Raw genomic sequence first — 23934 nt, forward strand, 5'->3', positions numbered from 1 at the left:
AGCATTTTTAATGTAAAATAAAATCTCAGAGACATAAACAAATTAAATGGATACCAAACCAATGTGACATTAGGAAACTTGGGTCAAAGGAGTGGATTATAAGAAGGGTTTTATAAGGAGGAAAGTTGGAGAGGATTAAGGAGGAAATTGTAAATCATGGGTCTAGGTAGCCTCAGGCACAGGTATGACTATTGATAGTGAGCAGGAGATGATACAAAAGAGACCAGAATCAGGAAAAGGGAGAATTCTGAGATGGGACCCAAATTTAGCAAAGAAACAAGGTAGTAATTTAAACAAAAGGCTGATAATTGTAAATTTGAGACATTATGTTACAGGGGGACAATGTAGGCTGGTGAAGAGGTTGGGGGGGGGGGGGGGGGGGGGGGGGGGCGCGGTGACAGGCAGGCAGGATTTGTTGCAGGAAAGGATGTGATCAGCAGAGTTTTGGATGAGCTGAAGCTTAGAGGCTTGAAGATGGGAAAGCATTTCATAGAGCATTGGAATAGTTAAATCTGAAGGTGAAAAAGGCATGGACAAAAAGTTATATCATAGATAGGGTATGGAGTTGGAAGCATAGCTTGATGTTGAACTGGTGGTGTACAGTCTGGTGCAGCTGCAATGGTGGCCAAGAAGTGGGGGTACAGTGTGCATGGTGGGGGCTGAAAATGATGGCTTCAACATTCCCAACATTTAGCTGGAGGTACCACAGTTCATCCAAGACTAAATGTGAGACAAACAGTCTTACAGCCTAGATTAAGAAATGATGTCATGTAGAGATATAGCTGCTCACCCTTGGAAGCCACACCATCACCAATCTGCACCTCTTCGACCCTGGCCTCCCATTCTCCTTATAGCTGCCTGCTTCCCTCAACAGTTCTTGAAAAATTTTGTCTCTACTTGCCTTGGCCATTGTGAGATGAAGGTGGGGCAGAGAAGCATCCGGGCAACAAGAGTGTGATGTTGATGTTATGAAGGAAGGGAAAGGGGAGGGAGGAAAAGGAAGGGAAAGGGGAGGGAGGAAGGAAGGAAGAAAGGGAGGGAGGAAGGAAGGAAAGCAGGCAGGCAGAGACAGAGGCAGAAGACTGGTAGGAGGTAGAGATTACAGTGAGAGGAGAAAGGGCAGTAACCTACAGTGGCTCCCAGTCCACCAATGCCTTGAATTAATTTCAGGCCAAGGCTTAGCCCCTCCCTATCTCTAACTTCCTACAGTCCTATAGGCATCGAGAGTTTTGTATTCCTCCAAGTCTAACCTCCTGTGCCAGTCTCCCCTCCGAGCTCTTCACACCTTGGAACAGACATACTGGTTAGTTGCTTGGAGACAAGGACTACCCAATTAAAACATGACTAATATGCATCTGCAAATTCCTTCACCCCACTATTAACAGCCATTCCTTCTGTTATCCAAGGCCCAAGCTCTGGAAAAACTTCCAAACCTCTGTGTCTTCCAAGACCCTTCTTAAAACATCTCTCTTTGATCAAGCTTTTTGCCATCTGTCCTAATGTTTACTTCTTTGGTTCAATGTCAATTTATGTCTGATTACACTCCTGCAAACCACCTTGGGATTTTAAAAACTATATTAAGGGTGTGTTAATTGAATATCAATTGTGCTTAATTACATGTAAGTGGAAGGCATTAATTGGGGTTTCACTTGAACATGTATAAAAAGAGTCACTTATTAAAACTGTGATGTGGCTGAATTAGGAGGTATATGCTTGATAATTTTTCACTTTAAGTAAATGAAAAACTGAATTAAGATTGGCTCAAGCACTATCCTTCACCAACTGGCTTTCTGGAATAGAACCAGGGGCGCTATATAAGTGGAAGTTATTGTTACTATGAGTCAAGGATAATGTTAAGCCACCAGAAAACATGCTAAAGCTTACCTTCTAAAAATGCAGTAGGGAAATATATGTAAAAAGAAAACATATTAAAGGTCAATGAGAAGATGAAAGGGATGAAGTGAGTTGATCTTTCAGAGAAACAGATCAAATGGTTTTCTCTGCTATAAGTTTTCATGACTGACAGATTTCACACGGACATATTAGATAAGCATAGCAGATAAGTGGCAGATGCAATTTATTGCAGAGAAGTGTTGAATGATGCATTTTGAAAGAGGATGAATGGGATGATGCTGGAGTGTGGGGAAACAGAGCCACCTACTGTTGTAAATGCACAAAACCTTGAAAGTGCTATGTACAGATAAAGCCAAAAAAGCCCAAGTATTAACAGCTTTAGAAATAAGGTATTAGAGGACAAGAGGAAGGATATGATAACTTTGCATGTGGCAATGATTAAAACACAATTAAGATACTGTGTGCAATTTTAGATTTACCTAGATGAATAGTGGGATGAGAAATTACAGTTATGAGATTCTGAGACTGCACAATGGATCAGAAAAGGATAAGAGATTAAATTATCAAGGACTTTGAAAGGAAAATAATAGTTTGGCTGCTAGTTGTGTTATTGACAAATGGTCATCAATTTTTGGCTCCAAGCAAGGCTGAAGTGGAAGTTAACCTAACTGGGGATGCTTTGCACAAAATAGGTATCATTTTACAACAGAACAGGAGGCATGAATCTGGTCTGGAGAGTTCAGGTCATTAATCCATGCTCAAACCAAACCCATGACAATTATGGTGCCTTGTAGTTTCTGTCTAAAAACAGATCCACCTATCCTTACCTTGTCAAAATTGATACTCTTCCGGGCTTCATTAGAGAGACATTCTTGTCCTCGAGTCTGCTGGAGGCAAGCAATCTGACACCCTGTCCCATGGAAAAATCCCAGAAATCTCAAGGTGTGGAATTACAATCTCACAGGTCTTCATTCCTTTTCCCTTTACTAATGAATCTGGCAACTAAGCAGCACTCAAATAAAATTACACGATAAGCAACAGTGTTCCATACTGCTGCAAATGGTCCATTCTGAATGGATTTCCCCAATTTGTCTGTTGCATTAAGGTGTCCAACTGAGCAAGGTTAGTTCCAAGAATCCAAATATTTTACTTCATGATAACTTTGCACGTGGCAATGATTAAAACACAATTAAGATAGTGTGTGCAATCTTCAGTCCGAGGGCATCACTGCAGGAGCTCCTCAGGGTAGTAGCCTAGGCCCAACCGTCTTCAGCTGCTTCATCAATGACCTTCCTTTCATCATAAGGTCAGAAGGGGGGATGTTTGCTGATGATTGCACAATGTCTAGCACCATTTGCGACTCCTCAGATACTGAAGCAGTTCGTGTCCACATGCAGCAAGACCTGGACAACATTTAGGCTTGTGCATATAAGTGTTAAGTAAATAGTCATGCCATACAAGTGCCGGTCAATGACAATTTCCAACAACAGGCAATCTAACCATTTCCCCATGACAGTCAATGGCATTCCCATCACTGAATCCCCTACTATCAACATCCTAGGGGTTACCATTGACCAGAAATGGAACTGGATCGGCCATACAAATACTATGGCTATAAAAGCAGGTCAGAGGTTGGGAGTTCTGTGGCCTGTAACTCACCTCCTGGCTCCCCAAAGTCTGTCCACTTTCCATAAGGCACAAATCAGGATTGTGATGGAACGCTCTGTAGTTGCCTGATTGGGTACAGCTTCAACAATACTCAAGGTTAGCTCAACACCATCCAAGACAAAGCAGGCCTCTTGACGGGCACCCCATACATCACCTTCAACACTCACTCCCTCCACCACCGATGCACAGTGGCAGTGTGTACCATCTACAAGAAGCACTGCAGCAACTCACTACAGCTCCTTCAACAGCACCTTCCAAACCTACCTACCACCTAGCAGAACAAGGGCAGCAGATACATGGGAACACCACTACCTGCAAGTTCCCCTCCAAGCCACACACCAACCTGACTTGGAACCATACCCCCTTTCCTTCACTGTTGCTCGGTCAAAATCCAGGAACTCCCTCCCTAACAGCAGCATGAGTGTACCCAGACCACATTGACTGTAGCAGTTCAAGGAGGTGGTTCACCACTACCCTCGCAATGGCAATTAGGGATGGGCAATAAATATTAGCATAGCCAGCAATGCCCACATCCCATGAAAAAATAAATTTTACAAATTCAGTAACTTGTCTTACATAACTGTGATTGCACTTCAAAATAAATTAATTGGTTGTAAAACAATTTGGACCATCCTAAGGATTTGGAAGGTACTTTTATAAATACAACTTTGCTGCTCTCTCTTATAAACAATTGACCAGAAGTTGACTCGATTAGTTTTGCTAATGTTCTAAATTCAGAAGAATATACAGAGTTATGTCAGAGATATTGGGCAGAATTTTCTGCTCATCGGCCAGGCATATGCCTGACCTGAACAAGGGTAAAATGACGCATGATGACGGTCAAGCGTCTCGATGACACCACGCACTTGCGTGATATTTTGGTCACCGGGCGCGCGGAGTTGGCAGCGCGCCTGCCGACAATTAAAAGGCCTATTAAGGCCATTAACAATATAATTGAAATAAATTTTTCACTGCCTGTCCAACTTCACGGTTGGTGGGCAGGCGAAAAGGGCAAGCAGCCTTTGCATTTTTTTGTGAAACCTCATCGAGAGGCAGGATGAGGTTTTGATCCATCGTTAAAAAAGAACTAAAAAATTTTCATTCTAATTTCTAACATGTCCCAGCTTTCCCCTCACAGACATGCCAGTTCAGAGGAGCCAATAAACAAGAGGTGTAGTTCGCCGGAGGCAATATCTGAAAAATAGGGTGTGCAAGTAGAGGATCAACTTCCTGGACAGTCACACGAGGGGATGTTTTTTTAAACATCTTAAAATGCTTTATTTTTAATTTTTTATATCTGCATCTCCCTGAGGCAGCTCTGTGCCTCAGGGAACTTTTCCTGCACGCACTTGCGCGAAGTTCCCTGTTCATTGGCCTCCCTCCCCCACCACACAGGGAGCACTGAATCATGTGTTTCAAGCTGAGCGGGCCTTAATTGCTCCGCCAATGTGAAATTGTGGTCCGGCCCCGATTACAGGTGGCAGTCGGCTATCCGCCAGTTCCCGCCAAGCCTGCCCAACAAGGGCAAAATCCTGCCCATTAGCTTTGGAACATTTTTAAGAAATTGTTCTGGCTGCTACCTTGTTTGTCATTAATTTTTAGTATTGAACTCCATTTAAGATTTCTGACAACACAAAAAAATTACATAATTCACAATAAGTATTGGATTTAGATCTGTTTGAAAGGTCTTCATTGAAACTTCAATTTGGAGGTCTTCTCCAGTCTCAAATTTCAGCAACTCCATTTTCCTGCTAATCTTTTGTACCCACTTTCTACTTAATTTTCTTCCACAGCTGCTATCTCACTTCTTTGCTTTTTCACTATCACACAGATTCTATATTATCCTGTATTTTCAACTTTTTTTTAAAAAGTTATTCAGTATATTAAACCCATTCGTTGCCACTTGCTGTCCCTCGATTAGAGGATGACATCTACCAAGAGCCACGGGTTTCTGCCATGGGTCTTCATGTGGCTGAACAGGCCAATTCTCGACCCACAGATCTTTGGGCACTTGGGGCAGGGTGTCTCACGATGTAGTGGGAATTGGAGTGTAGGATTTGCTTCCTTTCTTTCCTTCTCCATTGCCACTCTGCCTTATCATTAAGACTTTATGACTCAGTGTGATGCAGCTTGATGGATAAATTGTTTCCATTTTGAAGATTTCTACTGAGTTCCTCCCACTCACTAAAGTCAATGCTGCCGCACTTCAAGGAGAGCTTCAGAGCATCGTTGAAGCATTTTAATTGTCCTCTCTGGGACACTGGGCCATTTGAGAGTTGAGAAAACAGGACCTGGTGGGGGGGGGGTGGGGGAAGACGTTTTTTGGTTATTCCAACAGTATCCAGCTCACCCAAGTTAGTTTTGCAGTTTTCCCTCAATGCTTGTGGAGCTGGCTTCACGTTTGCTGACGGTCCTCCCATAGAAACCAGAGGATGCAATGGAGGCATTACTGATGGAATTTCTCTAGTGCTCTTAAGTGTTGCTGGTACAGAGTCTAGGTCACACTGCAGTGAAGGATGGTGGTGACATAAACCACTCTGTACACTAGGGCATGTTGATTAGTCAAACTAAGTCCATCAACTGCTTCCTTTCCTTACTTCTATCGTACATTAAAAATCCATAAAACTCTAACTAAGCTCCAGCTGAGGTATTATGGAATTTTAAGTTCCAAAAGCCAATTGGTTTGGGAGTGGGTCAGTATGGGGTGGGGGAGAGGGGTGGTTAAAATGCTGAAATTGGCAATACATTGGGAAGCTGGCTGCAATCCACCCACTCCCACATTTGACTACAGCATGTTATGTTGCATGTGAGAAGCCTCGCCCCCTTGAAAAGGTAGGTTACCAACATAAACATTTATAGGTCATTGAGAGACTTTTTCAATAAGGGCCTTCAATTTTATCTGTGTATGCACTGGTTTCCCAGGCTTCTTGGAGCTCACCACTGAAAGCAAGACAAACGCACACTGGCAACTGAGGGGGCTGAAGAAATGACAGGCAAAAATTCCTATAGGTTGTGAAACCTCACAGCTGCTTCCTTGCCTCATTATGTGAAAGCCTTTTGTTTTAAGAGTTTACTACTTTCACTTGGTTTCTACTGGTTTGGTGCTGACTTTCACTCCTTGGGAGGTTTGATCTTCACTTTGCATCTGTGATATATAGGATCAGCATGGGTGCTGCTTATGCTGTTCTGGATTGGATTTCAGATGAGGACCAAGATGGCCTGCACCAGCAGCAGGGGAACTAGCAGCGGGTGCACCACTAGCAGTGCCAGCAGCAGCCTTCTCCTCACAGGCATGCTGCTTCAGAGGAGACAATAAATAGAGAGGTGTAGCTTGCAGGAAGCGATATTTGAAAGACAGAGTGTACCATCAGAGGATCGACTTCCTGGACATGTCTGAACACCAGTTTCTCAGGAAGCTCAGATTTTGCAAAAGGTCATGGCAGAGATTTGCAACCTACTGGAACAATACCTGCTGCCAAGTGGAATTGGTGGCCATGCTTTACCAGCAGCTATCAAAGTGACAGTGCCCTCAACTTCTTTGCCTAAGGCTCCTTACAGGAGATAGTTGCTGGATTTTTTCAGTCAGTTGCCCATACAGATGACAGATGCCAGAATGGGCAATTCTGTACACTACCACTGATGATTTCAGTTGCTTGGGTTTGTGTCTCTGGCTCACTTCCCACTGGTGCAGAGTATCATCGACTGTACACATGTGGCATCAAAGCATCCCAGATCATTCAGGACTGCTCCTGAACTATGAGGGCTTCCAGTCCATCAATGTACAGCTGGTCTGCAATCACGAAAAGGTGATTATGCAAGTGTTTGCAAAATTCACAGAGTTGTTATTATGCATTTGTCCTGTGCCAGTCCACCCTCCGAGTTCTTCACACCTCAAAACACACACAGCAGCTGGGTGTTTGGAGACAAGGATTAATCACTTCAAAAGTGGCTGATGGCATTCTTCAGGAGCCTAAGCAATGAGGTCCAAGAGCACTACAATCAAAACCATGTGATGAGATATGTCAGTGAATAAACGATTGGCACACTGAAGATGCACTTCAGATGCTTTGACAGATCTGGAGGTGTCCTTCAATATGCACCAGTCAGGGTCTCCAGAATGATTGTAGTGTGGTGAATTCCACATAACATTGCACAGCAATATGAGCTGGACATTCAGGAGGAGAAGAAATGTGCAGAGTGCATAGCCTCTTCATAGGAGGATGAAGATGATGCAGAGCACAAATAATGGTGCCCATTGCTGCCCAGGATGCCCTCATAATGACAAGCTTCAGTTAGGCTGCACCAGTGCACCCTTCTGGCAAATCAGACGCTAAAAATCACATCATATGCAGGAGCAGATTTGGCTATCGGGCATCAGTCAGCATGCTGGGTCCTGACCGGGTTTGGGTTGGGGGGGGCAACAGGTAAGAAATGGACAAGTTTGAGCAAACTCTCTACTTCCATGTCTCCTTTCATCATCTTCCCTCTTTTGCCCACCTGCATCTCCATGATAGCAATGAGCTGGAGAGCTCTTTGCTGCACATCAGTGGGGCTCTAGGACTTTGTTAATCCTATTAAAAGTGGCATTCAGCGTGAGGGCCAGTATGCGCTTGTTTGATGCTCCATGCAGGTGGCCATTCTTTTCATAAAAGACATCATCACAAGGGCCTGTGACATCATGTCACTCATGCTGGAGATAGATTCCTCCATTTCTCTGCAAGCGTGCCAGTACCTCACACATTCTTTACTGCTGCTCCAGAAACATCCTCTTCAACAACATCCCCAGAGGTGTGACAACTTCATCCAGCTGAAGAGAGCTTGAGGTGTCCTGCAGCTTCTGATGTGGGCTCTCCAATGTTGTCCCTGTCTCTGCCATCTGCCTTCTGCTAACCTGCTAAGAATGAGGCACCAAGTAAAAACCCAACTATCTTCCTTACTGGTTTTACTGAAGTGCGAGTATCTGAGCTTGTGCATTATCTGCACGAGTCCTGTGATGGTGCATCCTCAGGGACATATTTCCTTCTCTTTGAAATTGATGTCGCCCACCTGGACCGCCTCTTGCAGGATGCCTGATGGCCCTGTGGGAGATTAAAGACATGAAGTAGAACTATCAAGGTCAGGATGTTTTAAGTGAACATTATGCACATGATCATATTTCACTGGGTGATGTCAGGTCAACATGACCGAGCATTGTATGCCATGTGGCTGTGTGATATTTAATTCCATCACCAGCTAGCTGGGAAACCTCCATCTCCAATGGCCAGTCATGCGAAGACCCACTGATCTCCAGCGGTTCCTCCTCTGCAAATGTAAGTACCAAGATTTCTGGCGGATCTCCTCCGTTTCTCTGCCTCTTCCTTGCGTTCTGTGCTCCTGCTAGGAAAGAGAGACATATGAGTGAGAGTGATGGCACACGTTGAATGGATGTAAGGAGAGCATTTGTTGAGGATAGCTATGAGGGAGAGAAGTGATAAGATGAGGGTGTGTCAGTGGTGGATGCAAAGATAGGGATATGAGAAGTGTACAGACAGAAAGGATAAGTGCACCTGCATGGTAAAATGATGTGAAAAATGATGTGCTGGAGTAGGCTTGAGAAGATAGAATGAGGGAGTTGGTGAGATATGTACAACAGGATATAGTTGAATGTGCCATTTTACTCACTTTCCTGGCCTGATTAGGTAATTAACCCGCTTCTTGCACAGAATCGAGGACCATGGCGCCAAACACTTGCAGCTCACTTCCTATGCAATCTCTAGCCACGCACATCTGTTCTTGGTAGCAAATTTTTTCCTCCTGTTGGCAGGGAGGCCTGTCTCCCTGCAGGCCCTTACAGACTGTAGCATCAGATCTAGAGAGGCATCAGTGAAGCGAGGCGAAGACTTGCCGCATTGTTATTCCACAATGACACTTACTTCCTCTGCCTCCCGACCTCACCAATCCACCAATTGTCATCTTTGCAATAACCGTTTAAATAGTTTATAATTAAATTTGACTCATGCAGATTATCGTTACGCCTGCTCATACTAATTGATTGGGAAACCTGGAAGTCAAATGCAAGTTCAGTGGCTGGATTAAAACCTGCTAACAGCTGCACTACAATCGCTTGCAGGTTCCCTGTATGCTGTTGGTCCCATCCCAACCCACTCCCAGCACGTTACCACATCAAAATACCCCGTAACGTGTCCAATTCTGGGCACCATACTTTAGGAAATATGTTAAGTCTTAGAGAGGGTGCAGGGAGAATTACTAGAAAGGTACCAGGGATGAAAGACTTCCTTTAAGTGGAGAGACTGGAAAAACTGGGGTTCTTCTGCATAAAGCAGTGAAGGTTAAGTGGGGATTTGATAGAGTTGTTTGAAATCACAAAAGGGTTTTGAACACAGTAAATAAGGTGAAACTGTTTCCAGTTCTAGAAGGATCAAAAGCCAGAGAATACAGGTTTAAGGTAACAGGCCAAAGAACCAGGCACACATGAAAAAAATACGCAGTAAATTGTTATGAATTGGAATGCACGACCCGAAAGGATAGTGGAAGCAGATTAAAGAATAAATTGCAAAGGGAAATTGGATAAATTGAAAAATTTGTTTTGGGAAAGAGCAGAAAAGTGGGGCTAATTGAATAGTTCTTTCAAAGAGAAAGTACAAATACGATGGACCAACTGGCCCCCTTCTGTGATGTATCATTCTATGATTCTAAGTTAGCAAACCCGACTACCCTATTCTGTTATGGTCTTATGAAAAAGGGTCTAATTTATTTAGTTTCTAGTTCTGACAAAAGGGTCTGCACCCAAAATGCTAATATATACACATTTGTCTTTACAGATGCTGGGATATTGAAAGATCTATTATATGCTTTTAATATTTGACTTTTTTGCTTCTTTGTGAGAGTATACAAGGTGTTGAAAAACTAAATTATTCATTTTAACAGTTCAGGTCGATTTGTTTGTTTGCTCCTTCCACTTTTAAACCAGCATGCATCATATATTAGAAATAATTGCAAAATACACATTTCATCTATTAATTTTAAGCTTTTTTTCCCCCATTATGAGACAGAAACAATAATAAGAACATAAGAAACAGGATAGGAATAAGCCGTACAGCCCCTCATGGCTGATCCATTCCTGATCCCAACTCCACTTGCTTGCCCTGATTAGATCATTAAACTACTTCCAAGTTGCTCTATAACACAATTGATTTGCTTTCTGCTCTTCTTCCCCAAAGGAATATTCAAGTTTAAGAATAGGATCTCCATGAATGTGAACGGGCATAAATCGACCAGTGCACAATACAATACACCAATGCACTGCATTACCGAACATCTATAGCAAGTGTCACTTTCCGATTATATCAACCTCCAAACCAAATTCTCGATGTCTTCTCTCCTTAAATAAGTTACTTATGTTTGAGTACATGTCCAGAGGCACAAGCCTCTTTGACTTACCCAAGAAACTATTTTTTCAAGTGTGAATTCCAACACTGGGCATCATCTTGGTATTTGACAATGATGATCAAAAGCCAAGACCAATCCTGTGTCCTTACCTGATGCATCTTTTCAGTGTAGGTGAGTGAACAGAAGTAAGCAAGAACCCTGGCTGATTCTTCCTTAGGCCAGGGATACAGAGGCAAATTGAGTTTCTCTCCTTCCCATTGCCCTAGCAAAGGTCAGCTTTAAGAATTTCCCAGTTTGTATGGTACATCACCATGAAATGCATTTATGCATTAAACCTTCGGGAAGATGTACAGGTAATTGAACTACTTACATCTGCATCCAACTGTTTCAGTTCCTTAAGGATGTTGGGAAATCGGAATCCCCACTGCAACAAGGGCTGACTGCAATGTTTATACAAGTGACCATTGTCCTCCAACAAATCCTGTGCCAGAATATTGTACGACATCACTGAAAAATCAAAAACTTCCTTCTGTTTTCCATTTGAGGTTTCTTTTGATTCACTAGTACCTTGGTTGCTCTTGTACAATGAAGTAAAATCCTCCCATTTTCTATGTACTGCCCCTACTGGAAAGAGATTACAAATGAGAAAAACTAAATTGCAGCATTCTACAGCATAATTACACAGCAATGTTATGTGCTTGTTCTTCATTGAAATCCTTGTTTTCAGGTACTATCTTAACGGCAATAGTCGAGAATGCTCCAATTTATTTTGGCAGAGTGGTTTCAGGGATATTGCAATGAGTAGTGGAGGCCAAGAGTTTCCCATTTTCCAGAGAGAGAAAGAAGGGGGACATACAGCCCACCTCGGATGATGTACATACACCTCTTAAGATAAGCAGTTATAGAATGTCCCAATTAATGCCTGGGAACAGATCTCCTCTTGGATGTAGATGACAATTGTTGCAGGAGAAGAAATGGGGGAAAAAAAAAAGTTTCGCAAATATAAAAAAACTAGTTAACTAGTGTTAACCTCATTGATATTCCGATCCCCGGAGCTTGGTTTTGGATAAACTGCAGCAGCCTAAATAAGAAAGTAGCTTGGCAATTCAGTAAATTTACTATAGTAATATCACATAATCAACAACTTATATTTATATAGCACCTTTAACATAATAAACATTTCTGAAGCATTTCATAGGAGAGTTGTAAAACAAAATACGACATGCAGCCATATGAGTTGGTATTAGGTCAGATGACCTAAAGCTTGGTCAAAGCAGTAGGTTTTAAGGAGTGTCTTAAAGGGGGAAAGCAAGTTAGAGAGACAAAGAGGAGTAGGGAGGGTATTCCAAAAGCTTAATTCCAAAGGGCTGAGGCAACTGAAGGCATGGCCACAAACAGTGGAGCAATTAAAACCTGGGATGCTCAAGAGGCTGGAATTAGATAGGAGCAGATATCTTGGAGGGTTTTGAGGCTGGAAATTACAGAGGTAGGGATAAGAAAGGCCATGGAGATGTTTGAAAACAAGAACGAGAATGTTAAAAGAAAGACACTGCTTAACCCAGGGCCAATGTAGGTCAGGGAGCACAAGGGTGATAGGGGGACGGTACTTGGTGTGAGTTAGGACATGGGCAGAGTTTTGGATAACCTCAAGTTTTCAGAGGGTAGAATGTGGGAGACCAGCCTAGTGTGTATTGGAACAGTAAGGTTCAGAGATAACAAAGCCACGAATGAGGATTTCAGCAGCAGATGAACTGAGGCAATGACAAAATCGGGTGATGTTATGGAGTAGGAAATAGACGGTAGATGAGCTTCTGACCACATGTTTGCACTCCGGATCAAATATTATACCAAGGTTGTGGACAGACTGGCTTAATTTCAGCCTGTTGCCAGAGAGAGGGATGGAATCAGTATCTAAGCAATGGAGTTTGCAGTGGGGCTGAAAACAATGGTTTCAATCTTTCCAATATTTAAATGGAGGAAATACCGGCTCATCCAGTGCTGGATGTCGGATAAGCTGCCTGATAATTTAGCAACAATGGAGAAGTCATGAGATGTGATGGACATGATTAAAATATCATACACATTATTGACACTAAAAGATGCAAATCTCAGAGAGCTCTTTAATACTACTTAACCACTTCAGAAAACTTTAGGTAGCAATAACTGCTTTGAGAATAATGAGGCCATCTGGAGAAACAAATGTCTGCCCATATGTTTCTGTTGATACAGTTGCCAGTTGGTCTCATTATGAATAACTGGCTGAACTCCAAGTCTCACTAATGGAATCAGCAGGGTTCTGTTCACATAAGTTGAAGGGGAGTGTTCACTCTTATTGATTGACAGCTTTGTGTTTATAATAAGTTATTATTTCTTTAATGTGGCTTGATGTGTCTTTTCAATGTCTGTATGTTCAGTTAGACATGTTTAAGAGGTATGGAGTGGAGTAAAGCTTCTGTTATTGAAATGATGAATGTCTGTATCTGATTGCAGCTTTTACACCCAATAAAATTGTCAGCCTTATTCCAAAGGAGATTTGCTTAATGAGCATTTCAAAAACTTGCCAATGTTATTTTATATCTCACTAAATCTATACATAGTGCATACTGGGCGAATGGGCATGGAAAATGCAGGGTCAGGGAAAGGGCATAGGGGTAATGGAAGGCACATGGCGGGGCATGGAGCACATGAGGGTGCATGGGTAAGACGTTTTAAACTTACCTGTCAAAATGTTCTCGAATCCAGACTATGATTCAGGACTCCTCTCAGAGCCTGTAAACCATAAATCCTCTGGAAGCTGGCCGGACTCCATGAAAATTTCGGGGTGGGGTTATGAGATGCCGAACCCAGCGATGGAACCAGCCAGGTTGGGAGTGCAGGGGGCAGGGCTGCTATCTGTGCACTTATCCCACACTGGTGAAAATTGCCAGGAACAGGAATGGGAGCAGGAATCCTGAAATCGGGTCTCACTCACCATTTTAAAGGCATCCAGAGTCAGTCTGACTCAGAAAATCCGGGCCCTCGTTTTTTTGTCTAAAAATCCCTCAATAACTTGTTAAAACCCAATCTCCAGCTGCTTCTCCCGTCTCTACACCCATCAACTTCTTCAGCCATTTGAATCCAATGTTTAATTGATTATGTGCACCCTCTGCTCTGTAGGCCTCATGAGAGCACTCTGCCTAAATCTATCTTTTCGATTGTAGTTCCTAAAATTTATCTGCCTTACTTGGTGTTCATTTCCAATGTGTATCTGTGAATTGTATTGGAATATTTTGTTAAAAGCTTTAAATTTAAATGGTGTAATACCAAGTCTCAATATCATCCTTTCTGGATACTTGTAGCACATGTAAAGCCATTCCACCAAATTTCTAACCAATTACAGCATACAACTTTTCAGTGATTACTCAAATGTACCTCCTTAAAGGCCACAGCTATAGGTCTATGAACTGACAAGAAAACTAAGGACTATTCCAAGATAAAACTGTTAGAATGCATCTAAATTTGCCTGTGAAGTTCACATCACAGTAAGTGCTCTAGGTTCTGAGCCAATATCCAAAGTTTGCTATTCATGTCATTAACCATGAGGTGCATGAATAAGAATGAAAAAACGTGGGCAATTTGGGATGCAGCATACGCTCACAAGATGGTAGCCAAGACACTCACATCACATTACCAATGTTTGTTAACCCAGACCTATATAATTTTTGACATTTACCATATTCTGCCAAGCCCTTTTCTATGGACATTTCTTGTCCCTATATTAAAACGCACTAATTTAAAAATAGATGCAGGCATGCCAGGATACTGCAGCAAGTAATGGTACATGCATTAGATTCAAGAGCTAAGCATATGGTGCACGGAATGCTACTCAATTGCATAGTATTGTTATGCACGGCTGAGAACTGCAGCCTCAACTTCTCCATTTACTCTTGGGATGGCATTGGCACTTTTGATAGTTAGAAAAATCTAATCGCAATCATAAAGAAAGAGTCAGCAGATTAAATGCAGCATCCTTAGAACATAAAGAATTACACCCTAGCTAAATAGCTTTAATGGCATGTAGCGGGAGTGTGGGAATGCTAGGGGGGGGAAGCAAGTGTGTCCATCCAAACAGCAAATTTGGTGCCTTTACTCTCATTACAGCATGAAGCCCAATAAACTACTCCACTTCTTCCTGGAAGTTAGGAAACTAAACTTATTCTGAAATACGTTCAAAGGTGCTCATTATAACCTATTCCACACCACATATAGGAATTAGTAGCAACAACAACTTAAACAGTGCTCATTTTACCCACCCATTCAACCCAGTTTCTCAGCCTTCATTTACAAAATATCATCTACCAGTACAAGATCTTTCAGAACCTCAAGACATTCACAATGCGGTTTTCTGTAGTTACTGTGTACAGCATCCCATTTGCATCCATATTTGGATGACTAGTTGGTCAGGTTGTTGAAACTTGTTCAGCACCTTCCCTGCGTTTCATAATCATTGCGCAAAAACATATTTTTTCAGGATGCAATTTTGTTTGGTCCAAAAGGAGGAGTTCTCAGAAAGACTTGCTATAAATAGAGCTGGTATATTTATAGCTAGTGCATGTATGGTCAGGATCATCACATCTCATGGGTGGGACCTCATAGCAGGAAGATAGCAAGGAGGAGAAAAAAATAAGATTCTACTCCCAGAATCAGAATACTCCAAATTGACATGAATATTGAACACCAACAACCAATAGGATGAAAATCTTATTAGTGGTAGCTGATTAGCTCCCATAAAATATTCACAAATAGGGCTATAAAAGATAAAACACTTTGTGATAGAAGTGAAATCTTTTGGCCTGTAACCCTTCCCATTCCCAAAAACTATTATTAGAGATCCTGTACAGCATTGTCCACCTTTACGGCAATAGGTGCAAAATAAACTAAAAATGATTTTTGAGAATCATGACCACATTTTTGACACAATTTAATATCAGTGTACTAAAACACTCATCAGGACAGCAAAGAAACATTTATTGCAAAAATGTATCAGCCTAGAGAATGGACCAGGTTTTACTATCAAAATATCTTCAAAATAATGCTGCTCTCTGTCAATTATGTCTAGGTAGTACAGGAACTTCAGGCGAGGTCAAATGCTAATATCCAAAGCTTGCTGTCCAAGTTACGCTGCTCCACTGTTAACATTGCAAAAGCAGCAATTCACTGTCTGACTTACTGTTGGAATGAACTGAATGTCATAATGTTGCTGTATTTGCAATGTCCATACCAGCTAAACTCACCACAGCAAGTTGTCTTGTTATTTAAAGCACAAGTAACCTTTGAATGATATGATTAATTATTTTCAATGATCCTCTCTGTCACTGAAAATGTCCCATTACAAGTATAGAGTAACATTAATTCAGGTATTAATCTGTGTTCATCTTTTTCACAATTCCATTTTAATTCTAACAATCAGTTTTCCAGCAATTTCCAGTACTGAAACGGCCCTTATCAAAGCCACAAATGATTTTCTTTGTAATTATGAGCATGGTAATCTATCTCTCCTTATCTTTCTCGACCTAACTTCAGCCTTCAACACAGCAGACCACAGCATTCTTCCATAATGCTCTATCATTCAGCTGGGCGGAACTGCCCTTACTTGATTGCATTCTCATCTATTGAACTGTAGCCAGAGAATCACCTGCAATGGTTTCTCTTTTCACTCCTCTACTGGTACCTCTGGAGTCCCTCAAGAATCTATGCTTGGCCCCTTCTATTTTTCCTCTACATTTTGCCAATTGGCGACATAAAATAAATACACATCAGGTTCCACAGATACTGATGACAATCAGTTCTATCTTACCAATACCTCTTTGGAGCAGTCCACTGTCTTTAATTTGTCACACTTCTTGTCCAAAATCCAATATTGGATGAATAGAAATTTTCTCCAACTAAATACTGGAAAACTTGGAGTCACTGTCTTTGGTCTTTATCTCAAATTCACCCACTGCTTTCATCCCTGGCAACTGTCTAAAGCTGAGCTAAGTGGTTCATAATCTTGATGTTGCATTTGATCCAGAGGTGAGCTTTAACAACACATCTCTACTCCATCCCTAAGAATGTCTACTTTCATCTATGTAACACTGCACAACTCTGAACCTGCCTAAGCTCCTTAAAGCCTATATGTTCAACAAGGCTATTAATCATCTGTTCTGATATCTTCTTCTGTGGCTCAGGATCAAAAATGTTTTATTGATATTGCTCTTAGTAAAACATCCCAAGTGCTTTACATGTTAAAGGCACTATATAAATGCAAGTGTTGTTGATTGTTATGGGAGATTTAAAGAATGATAAATTTTAAAAATATATAGTTTTTACTTTTCCTTTGTCTCATTTCCCTGTCTCTCAATCCAATAGTTCTTTCCTTTATTTATATTTTTGTGGCTGATTTAATATTGAATTTACCCATTATAATTTACACTTCTCAGTCCTCACACTGAATATCTCTCAATTCTTCAGTCTGATTGGTTAAGGAGATATAGTTGGCTACCTTTTTCACTCAGGTCCCTAATGCCCTGTTTTCCTCACCGTGACATTAGCTTATACTTTCAGCAACTTAGTAGGCCAAAAAGGTTGCAACGGCAAGTCTAACCAATATCAGATAATGTCACATGCCATTACAGAAAATTCTAACCCATTTTATTCACCTGGCATAAACTTTAAATGGGGGAAAGATTTGGGGTGATGTAGTGTTCATATTAAAAATAGGGCATGAGGTCCCAAAGGTACTCATGGAACTATACACCAAAGTTTCACTCAAAAAAAGGACAAAACTACTAAAATAGAATTGTATCTTCTACAAATTTACAGTTGCTGTGCCAACTAGGAACACAACCTAATGAATAAAAAACTCAACTCCTTAGAAAGTGTTAGCAACTCCTTCTGCACAATCTTTAATTGTACAAAATAGTTAAGCAGGTACCCTAAATATAATGAAATTCGGTAAAGTTTAAGCTTTTGGAAAACTTCTGGAAGCTCTGTTTCTCCCATCTCAACACACATTTCAATATGATGTTTATCCAAACTCAGGGTCATTCCTGTATTCACTTCCAGTTTTAATGTTTCTTTCTTGAATAAAAGTTTTTTTTATAACTATACAAATACAGGCTGGCAGGTGGGGGGACCAGTAAAATTAATTTAAGATTTTTACAACAAACTGAAATAAAAACCTTGCCCAAAGCCCCAAGAGCTTATAAGCATGCTTATAAAAGAGAGCTTCCTAATTTTGATCATAGAACAGCATTGTCATTTCATCCCTCGCTGTAGTCCTTGAGATCCTTGAGAGAAGCAAGCCTCTTGTGAGTACAGATAGATATATTTCATAAAAGAATTGCCATTATATTTACAGATGTTATTCTAAATCATTATTTTCCTTCATCATGAGATATTTTACATCAAAACAGGTTAATTGGATTAAATATTAATCAGTGTTACCTTTTATGAATGTAGTTTCTTGATCTTCTTTGGAGACACATGAATTTCCCACTTCATTGCCAGGAAAAGTAATATTGCCAGAATTCTCCTGTGTTGCACGATTTGTGTTATCGAATTCTGAAGGGCTCCGTTCTGTCTGATTTGTTGGATCATGCTTCCTTCGTTTAGCTTGAGGGCTACTGTCATTTGGCTCCATAGAACAATGAGATGATTGATTTATTGAATAAGTAGTAAAACCTTGTTGTGAAGATCTGCCTCTTGTCCATGAACCACTATAAAAGTTCAACGGTGGTCTCCAATGGAAAAATGGTCGCCAGTGGAAAGGGGGTCTCCAGTGGAAAGGGGGGGGTTGCCAGTGGAAAGGGGGCCGCCAGTAGAAAGGAACAGGATTCCCAAAACCTTGTAGATTCAATGTCTCAGGAGCAAAACTGGATGACCACCAAGGACAGGAAAGGTTTGAGGTCCTATGGAACCATTGTGGGATTTCTGAGCGGACTACGCAGCTCCTACCAAAGCTTTGCAGATGATGAGTAAGCATGTGGTTGCTAGAAAACACAAATACATATCATCTACTTAATGTTTCATAAAGGATATCACATCAAAACAAACTGTGGAATTTACATCTAAATCAAATAAAAGTTTTAACAAAGTGTCAACTTGCTAAAACAAAGTGAAAAGGTGAATATTATAATTCTTAAATATGACAGTGAAGCCTTGAAATCATTTGTATTAATCGTTAACCTGTATAATTACTATAAGGATTTGCAGAGCAGTGTACAGTGCAAGTAAATTTTGAAGAACTAATTTCTGAATCAATCTGCAAAATTTGCCATTTCATCAGGAAATGAAATGAAAAATCTCAAATTAAATGGCATGCATTCATCTGGAAGATTTAAATAGGGAAAATATAAAAAATATGAAAGAATGAGGGATCACTAATGCAGAAAAACTGCAAATGCAGGAAATCAAATTAAAACAACGTTTGCATTGTGGAGTCCCCAAATTTTCCTGAAAGCAACCACAAGTTTATTTTTACTTCATTCTGGAGCTAGCATCATCAGCAATTGAGGGTGTTATGGATAGGGTGATCACTAATGAACAGGTTGGTCTTTTCTTGCCCCTTCTTTTTCAATAGCTCTCTTCAGAAATGCAAATGCTGTTTTCGGTGCCAGGCTCAACATCAAATCAGTATGCACAACAAATTTGTACACGCCTTTACAGCTTAGACATTTCTCCAACAGCTAAATGAAACAAAATTTTGTCCATTTTTACTCCCTTTTGAAAACTAAAATCTAGACAGCAGACGTTATTATTGAATTGAAACAGGCTGTTGCTGTTTTGTCAAATATGGCAGACTATTAAATTTACCAACCCAACCCTCTCAAGATCCCAAGAAAATTTACATGATGCCTGTTCTATTCATGGAACTCCAGTGACCTTTGCAAGATATTGTAAACAGAGTGTATTAAGCTTGTGTGAAAAGGCACTCTGTATGGAAGATACAGTATGACCAAAAAATGGATTTAAAGAAAACTACAAGCCATGACCAAACCTGAAGTTTTGTTTTCATCCAAGCTTGGCATTTCTATCTAAAAAAAATAGGACGCAAAAGTGAAACATTTTATGCACCTAACCAACATCACCAAAAATAAATTCTGGTCATTCATCATATTGCTGTCTGTGAGACCTTGTTGTGTGCAACTGGCTACCATTTCCTACATTTCAATAGTGATTTCATTTCAAAAAATACTTAATTAGTTCTAAAATGCCATGGCACATTCTGAGGCTGTGAAAAGCAACAACGTTGAAACATTTAGAAAATGCCCATGCATATGCAATATACCTTTTTTAATCCAAGTTAATTTTTAGGTTGCAGCTGACTCAGCTTAGCAAAGTCTTCAAAACTCAGGAATATCTATGGTTTCAGTTTGACAAGGATCAGCTAATGGGCAAGGTCAGTGTTTAAATAGAAAATTTTTGAGTTTCATGTTAACTGAACACAGCCACAATGGCATTGAGATCAAAAGGTAATTCAATTAATATGAATGCGATCCCAATACGTAACTTGAAAGTGATGAAAACATTTCTATACTTCCAGTTCTGATGAAAAGTCATCATTCAAAATGTTAACTGCTTCCCTCTCCACCAATACTGCTAGACCTACTGAGTCATTTTTTAAAGACTTTTTGTTTTTATTTCAATACTCCATGTCTATATTTAAATAGGGAATTCACATCTATAATATTAAACAATAGAAAACAAAACATGAAATTGTGAAAAATCACATAACTTATATAAGTGCTTTAACCAAATCTTTGTGATTGCATTAGTTTTTTTTGTATAATTTGGCCCCATCAAAGTGTATTTAGTCCGTATTCTGTACGTCAGCTGAATAAATTGAAAGATTGTCTCAGATCAAACTAGTTGAGGAAGAAAAAGTGCACTGTCCAAGGTTGTAATGAGAAAGGAGTGTTAGCCAGGATTCCCTAATGCTTTTAAGTATCTAAGCTAAAAATGTGCAAAAGGCATTATTAGCTCAGCCTCACATTGGTTACTGTCACTCACTGCACAGAACCACACAGGATTACCTGCAGCCCAATACTCATAGCCCTGTAAAGCTCTACAATTTCATAGGAAGACTAGCACAAGGAAGGAAGACAAGCAACAATATGGTAGGGACTAAAAAGTGTAACATTTTTTGCTAATTAAATGCTGGGCCTTTCCATTTTTAAGATTATGCTAGTTCGTGTGGATATTAACACTAAGTGAATTCCTACCCTCTTATGCTGTGTGTATTCAGCCTAGCAGAGTACCCAAAAGGTGTGAATCTGTTGGCATTCATTCTTCAAGAACTGCAGCAGAAACTGTTCTTCCAGGAGCTACTGAATCAAACCCACAAGACATTATACACAAAAAATTAAAACAAAAACCTATAAAAGTTTTACATATCAAACATTTAATTATACAATTTTTATTTATTCTTTCATAGCATGAGGGCATCAGCTTTTGTTGCCTAACCCTCTCTCTTGGTAGTCCCTCAAAGCAACGAGGGTTGAGTAAATCTGTGGCAAGCACCTGCATGTGGAGTCTTTTAACATGGGAAGGCTGTTGCACTGCAGCTACCACAATGTTGCCCATCCCTAATTGCCCTTGAGAAGGTGGTGGTGAGCCAACTTCTTGAACCACTGCAGTGATACTCCCACAGTGATGTTAGGACTTTTCTGTAGTGTTCTGGTACAACTGAGTGGCTTGCTAGGCCATTTCAGAGGACAGTTAAGAGTGATCCACATTGCCGTGGGTCGGCAGCCACATGCAGGCCAGACCAAGAAAGGACAGCAGATCTCTTTCCCTAAAAGGGCATTAGTGACAATGATGGTTTCATGGTCACCATTACTAAGGCTAGCTTTCAATTCTAGATTTAATAATTAATTGAATCTAAATTCCACCCACCAGCTGTGATGAGATTTGAACTTGTATCCCCCTTGGGCCTCCAGATTACTAGCCCAGTGACATTACCACTATGCAACCATCTCCCCACTTCAATTTCATCTCTCTTTATTGTTGGAAGGATCATGGAATTCCTACTAACTAGTTGTGTTGGGAAATTAAATTCAAACTGATCTGCATTTATTTTTGTGCAGAGATGTATCATAAATAAGGATTATAATTTAACCAAAATCAGCTGGTCACTCTCACATGAAACTTGGCTGCTTTGTTCCAGTAAAAACATTGACTCAAATCTCCCGATCAGGGTCAGTGTTAAGTTAATTGATGACGTCTGCAAAGATTTCTGTGACCCAACCCTTTTTATGAATTTTCAGCCATATCTTTTGATGCCAGCTGAAGCAGCAAAGGGTTTGTGCAGGCTCTCCAGGCGAAGACTGTTGGATGCAAGGAGAGATGGAAGGGCAGACATGCCCCTTTTCATAACAACAATTGGGTAAAATTTTAAAGGTCCAAGTCTTTCAGGGGGGTGAGTTAAGTGAATGGTGTGGTGGGGTAGTTGGGTCAGGGGGTGTGGGGGGTTGGGTGATGAAGGGCATGGGGCAGTGGATATCAGAGCATTGGAAATTTAAACTTCCTGGACGATTTCCGCATATGTCTGCGCATCAGGATGCTGCAGAAATCCTGACTCCCAATTTAGGTCCCAACTCAGATGATCCAGAGGCTGGAAAATTTGGGCCAATTAGGTAATTAGCCATAGTCCACAAAAACCATAGATATCTCTCTCCAGTAGAGAGACAGTTGGTTAGAAAAAGCTTGAGGGGCACCACACCACAAACTGTTAGAAGGCAAGGAGGCATAAACATCCCTTCCATGAATTCCAACTTTAATAATTATTCTTTGTTCTTATATTTAACTTTTGTAATAACTAAACTTTTTGAGGAGAAATTTTGATTCTCTGCTGTAAACAGTTCAAGATTGGCTGAGTATGTGGGGCCGGACAATGAAAGGCTTGCATTTATAAAGCGCTTTTCATAACCACCAGGCATCTCAAAGCACTTTACAGCCAACTAAGTGCTTTTGAAGTGTAGTCACTGTTACAAATGTAGGGAACACAGCAGCCAAGATGCTCTCAGTGAATTCCCACAAGCACCAGTGTGATAACGACAAGATAATGCTTTTTTTTATCGTGTTGATTGAGGGCCTGGACACGGGGATGACTCCTCTGCTCCCGCAGCACTGACACTGGAGTGTCAGCTTTGATTTTTGTGCTCAAGCTCTGGACTGAGACTTGAACCCAGAATGTGATTCAGGAGCGAGAGTGGTATCACCTGAGCCACAGCTAACACTACTCGCTGAGCAACAGGATGCAAAACTAAAAACAATAAACCGCTACGTACGGTATCACCAACAGGAAGCTGTTGTGTTTGCTTCAAATCCCATATTATTGATGATGGTATATCCTTAACTGTTTAATTAAAGTGGTGAGACGCCAGCCGCCCGATTGATCCAGTTCCCGCGTTGGCGGCTCCAGGCCTCGGCTTCTCTCTCCGATCGAAGGCCGCGGGAAGCGCACAATGGCCGTGCGCTGGACATTCTGGGAGTTGTGGTCTACCAGTCCCGAGCAACCGCTTCTGTGCAGTGGGACGGCGCCACACTAAAAACTACAACATACGCATGCGCGCCATTCATTACGGCATACTGCGAGGTTCAATATAATAAACAAAATCTCAGCGCACCCAGTTAACAGAGCAAACAAAATCAAAATACGATAATAAATTCAGGCCTTCATCCAAGCGAGACCTTTATTAGCTTAAGAATCAGAAGCAAAGTAAGATATAAATTCTAATTTTAACTTACATGTGGAAGTACATAATGATTGAGCCGGTGTTATCCTGCGACACTAGCGTTGCCAATCCAGCAAAGGTGACAACTGAACTAATTTTTTATAAGATTAACCTTTTCCAAGAGATACCAAGTCTACTGAAAAGATGCGTTCTATTACAAGGGCCGGCTTAAAATAATACCCGAGGTATCATTAAAAATGATCGAGAGAAACGTTTGCAAAGACACCTCAGACTCGAATCCGTTTAGTCATAATTAAATTCACTT

The 23934-nt window shown here is 40.9% G+C and overlaps 1 protein-coding gene across 7 annotated transcripts in view; it reads right to left on the reverse strand.

The window, feature by feature from the left end:
• angel2 (angel homolog 2 (Drosophila)) overlaps positions 1-23463 on the reverse strand; it is a 43274-nt gene extending 19811 nt beyond the window's left edge. The window contains exons 1-4 of one of the 7 annotated variants that reach the window (XM_041182898.1): positions 23292-23463; positions 21156-21257; positions 18379-18923; positions 11282-11535 (exon numbers count right to left, since the gene is read on the reverse strand). In XM_041182898.1, coding sequence (XP_041038832.1) covers positions 11282-11535; positions 18379-18923; positions 21156-21220 — 864 coding nt within the window. In that variant the 5' untranslated portion in view covers positions 21221-21257; positions 23292-23463. Of the gene's footprint in view, positions 1-11281; positions 11536-18378; positions 18924-21155; positions 21261-23222 lie in introns of all 7 variants that reach the window. The other 6 variants (XM_041182899.1, XM_041182897.1, XM_041182900.1 and 3 more) reach the window with 6 other exon arrangements.
• Positions 23464-23934: the final 471 nt, after the last annotated feature.

This window comes from Carcharodon carcharias, chromosome 2, assembly GCF_017639515.1.
Source record: "Carcharodon carcharias isolate sCarCar2 chromosome 2, sCarCar2.pri, whole genome shotgun sequence".
Taxonomy (NCBI): domain Eukaryota; kingdom Metazoa; phylum Chordata; class Chondrichthyes; order Lamniformes; family Lamnidae; genus Carcharodon; species Carcharodon carcharias.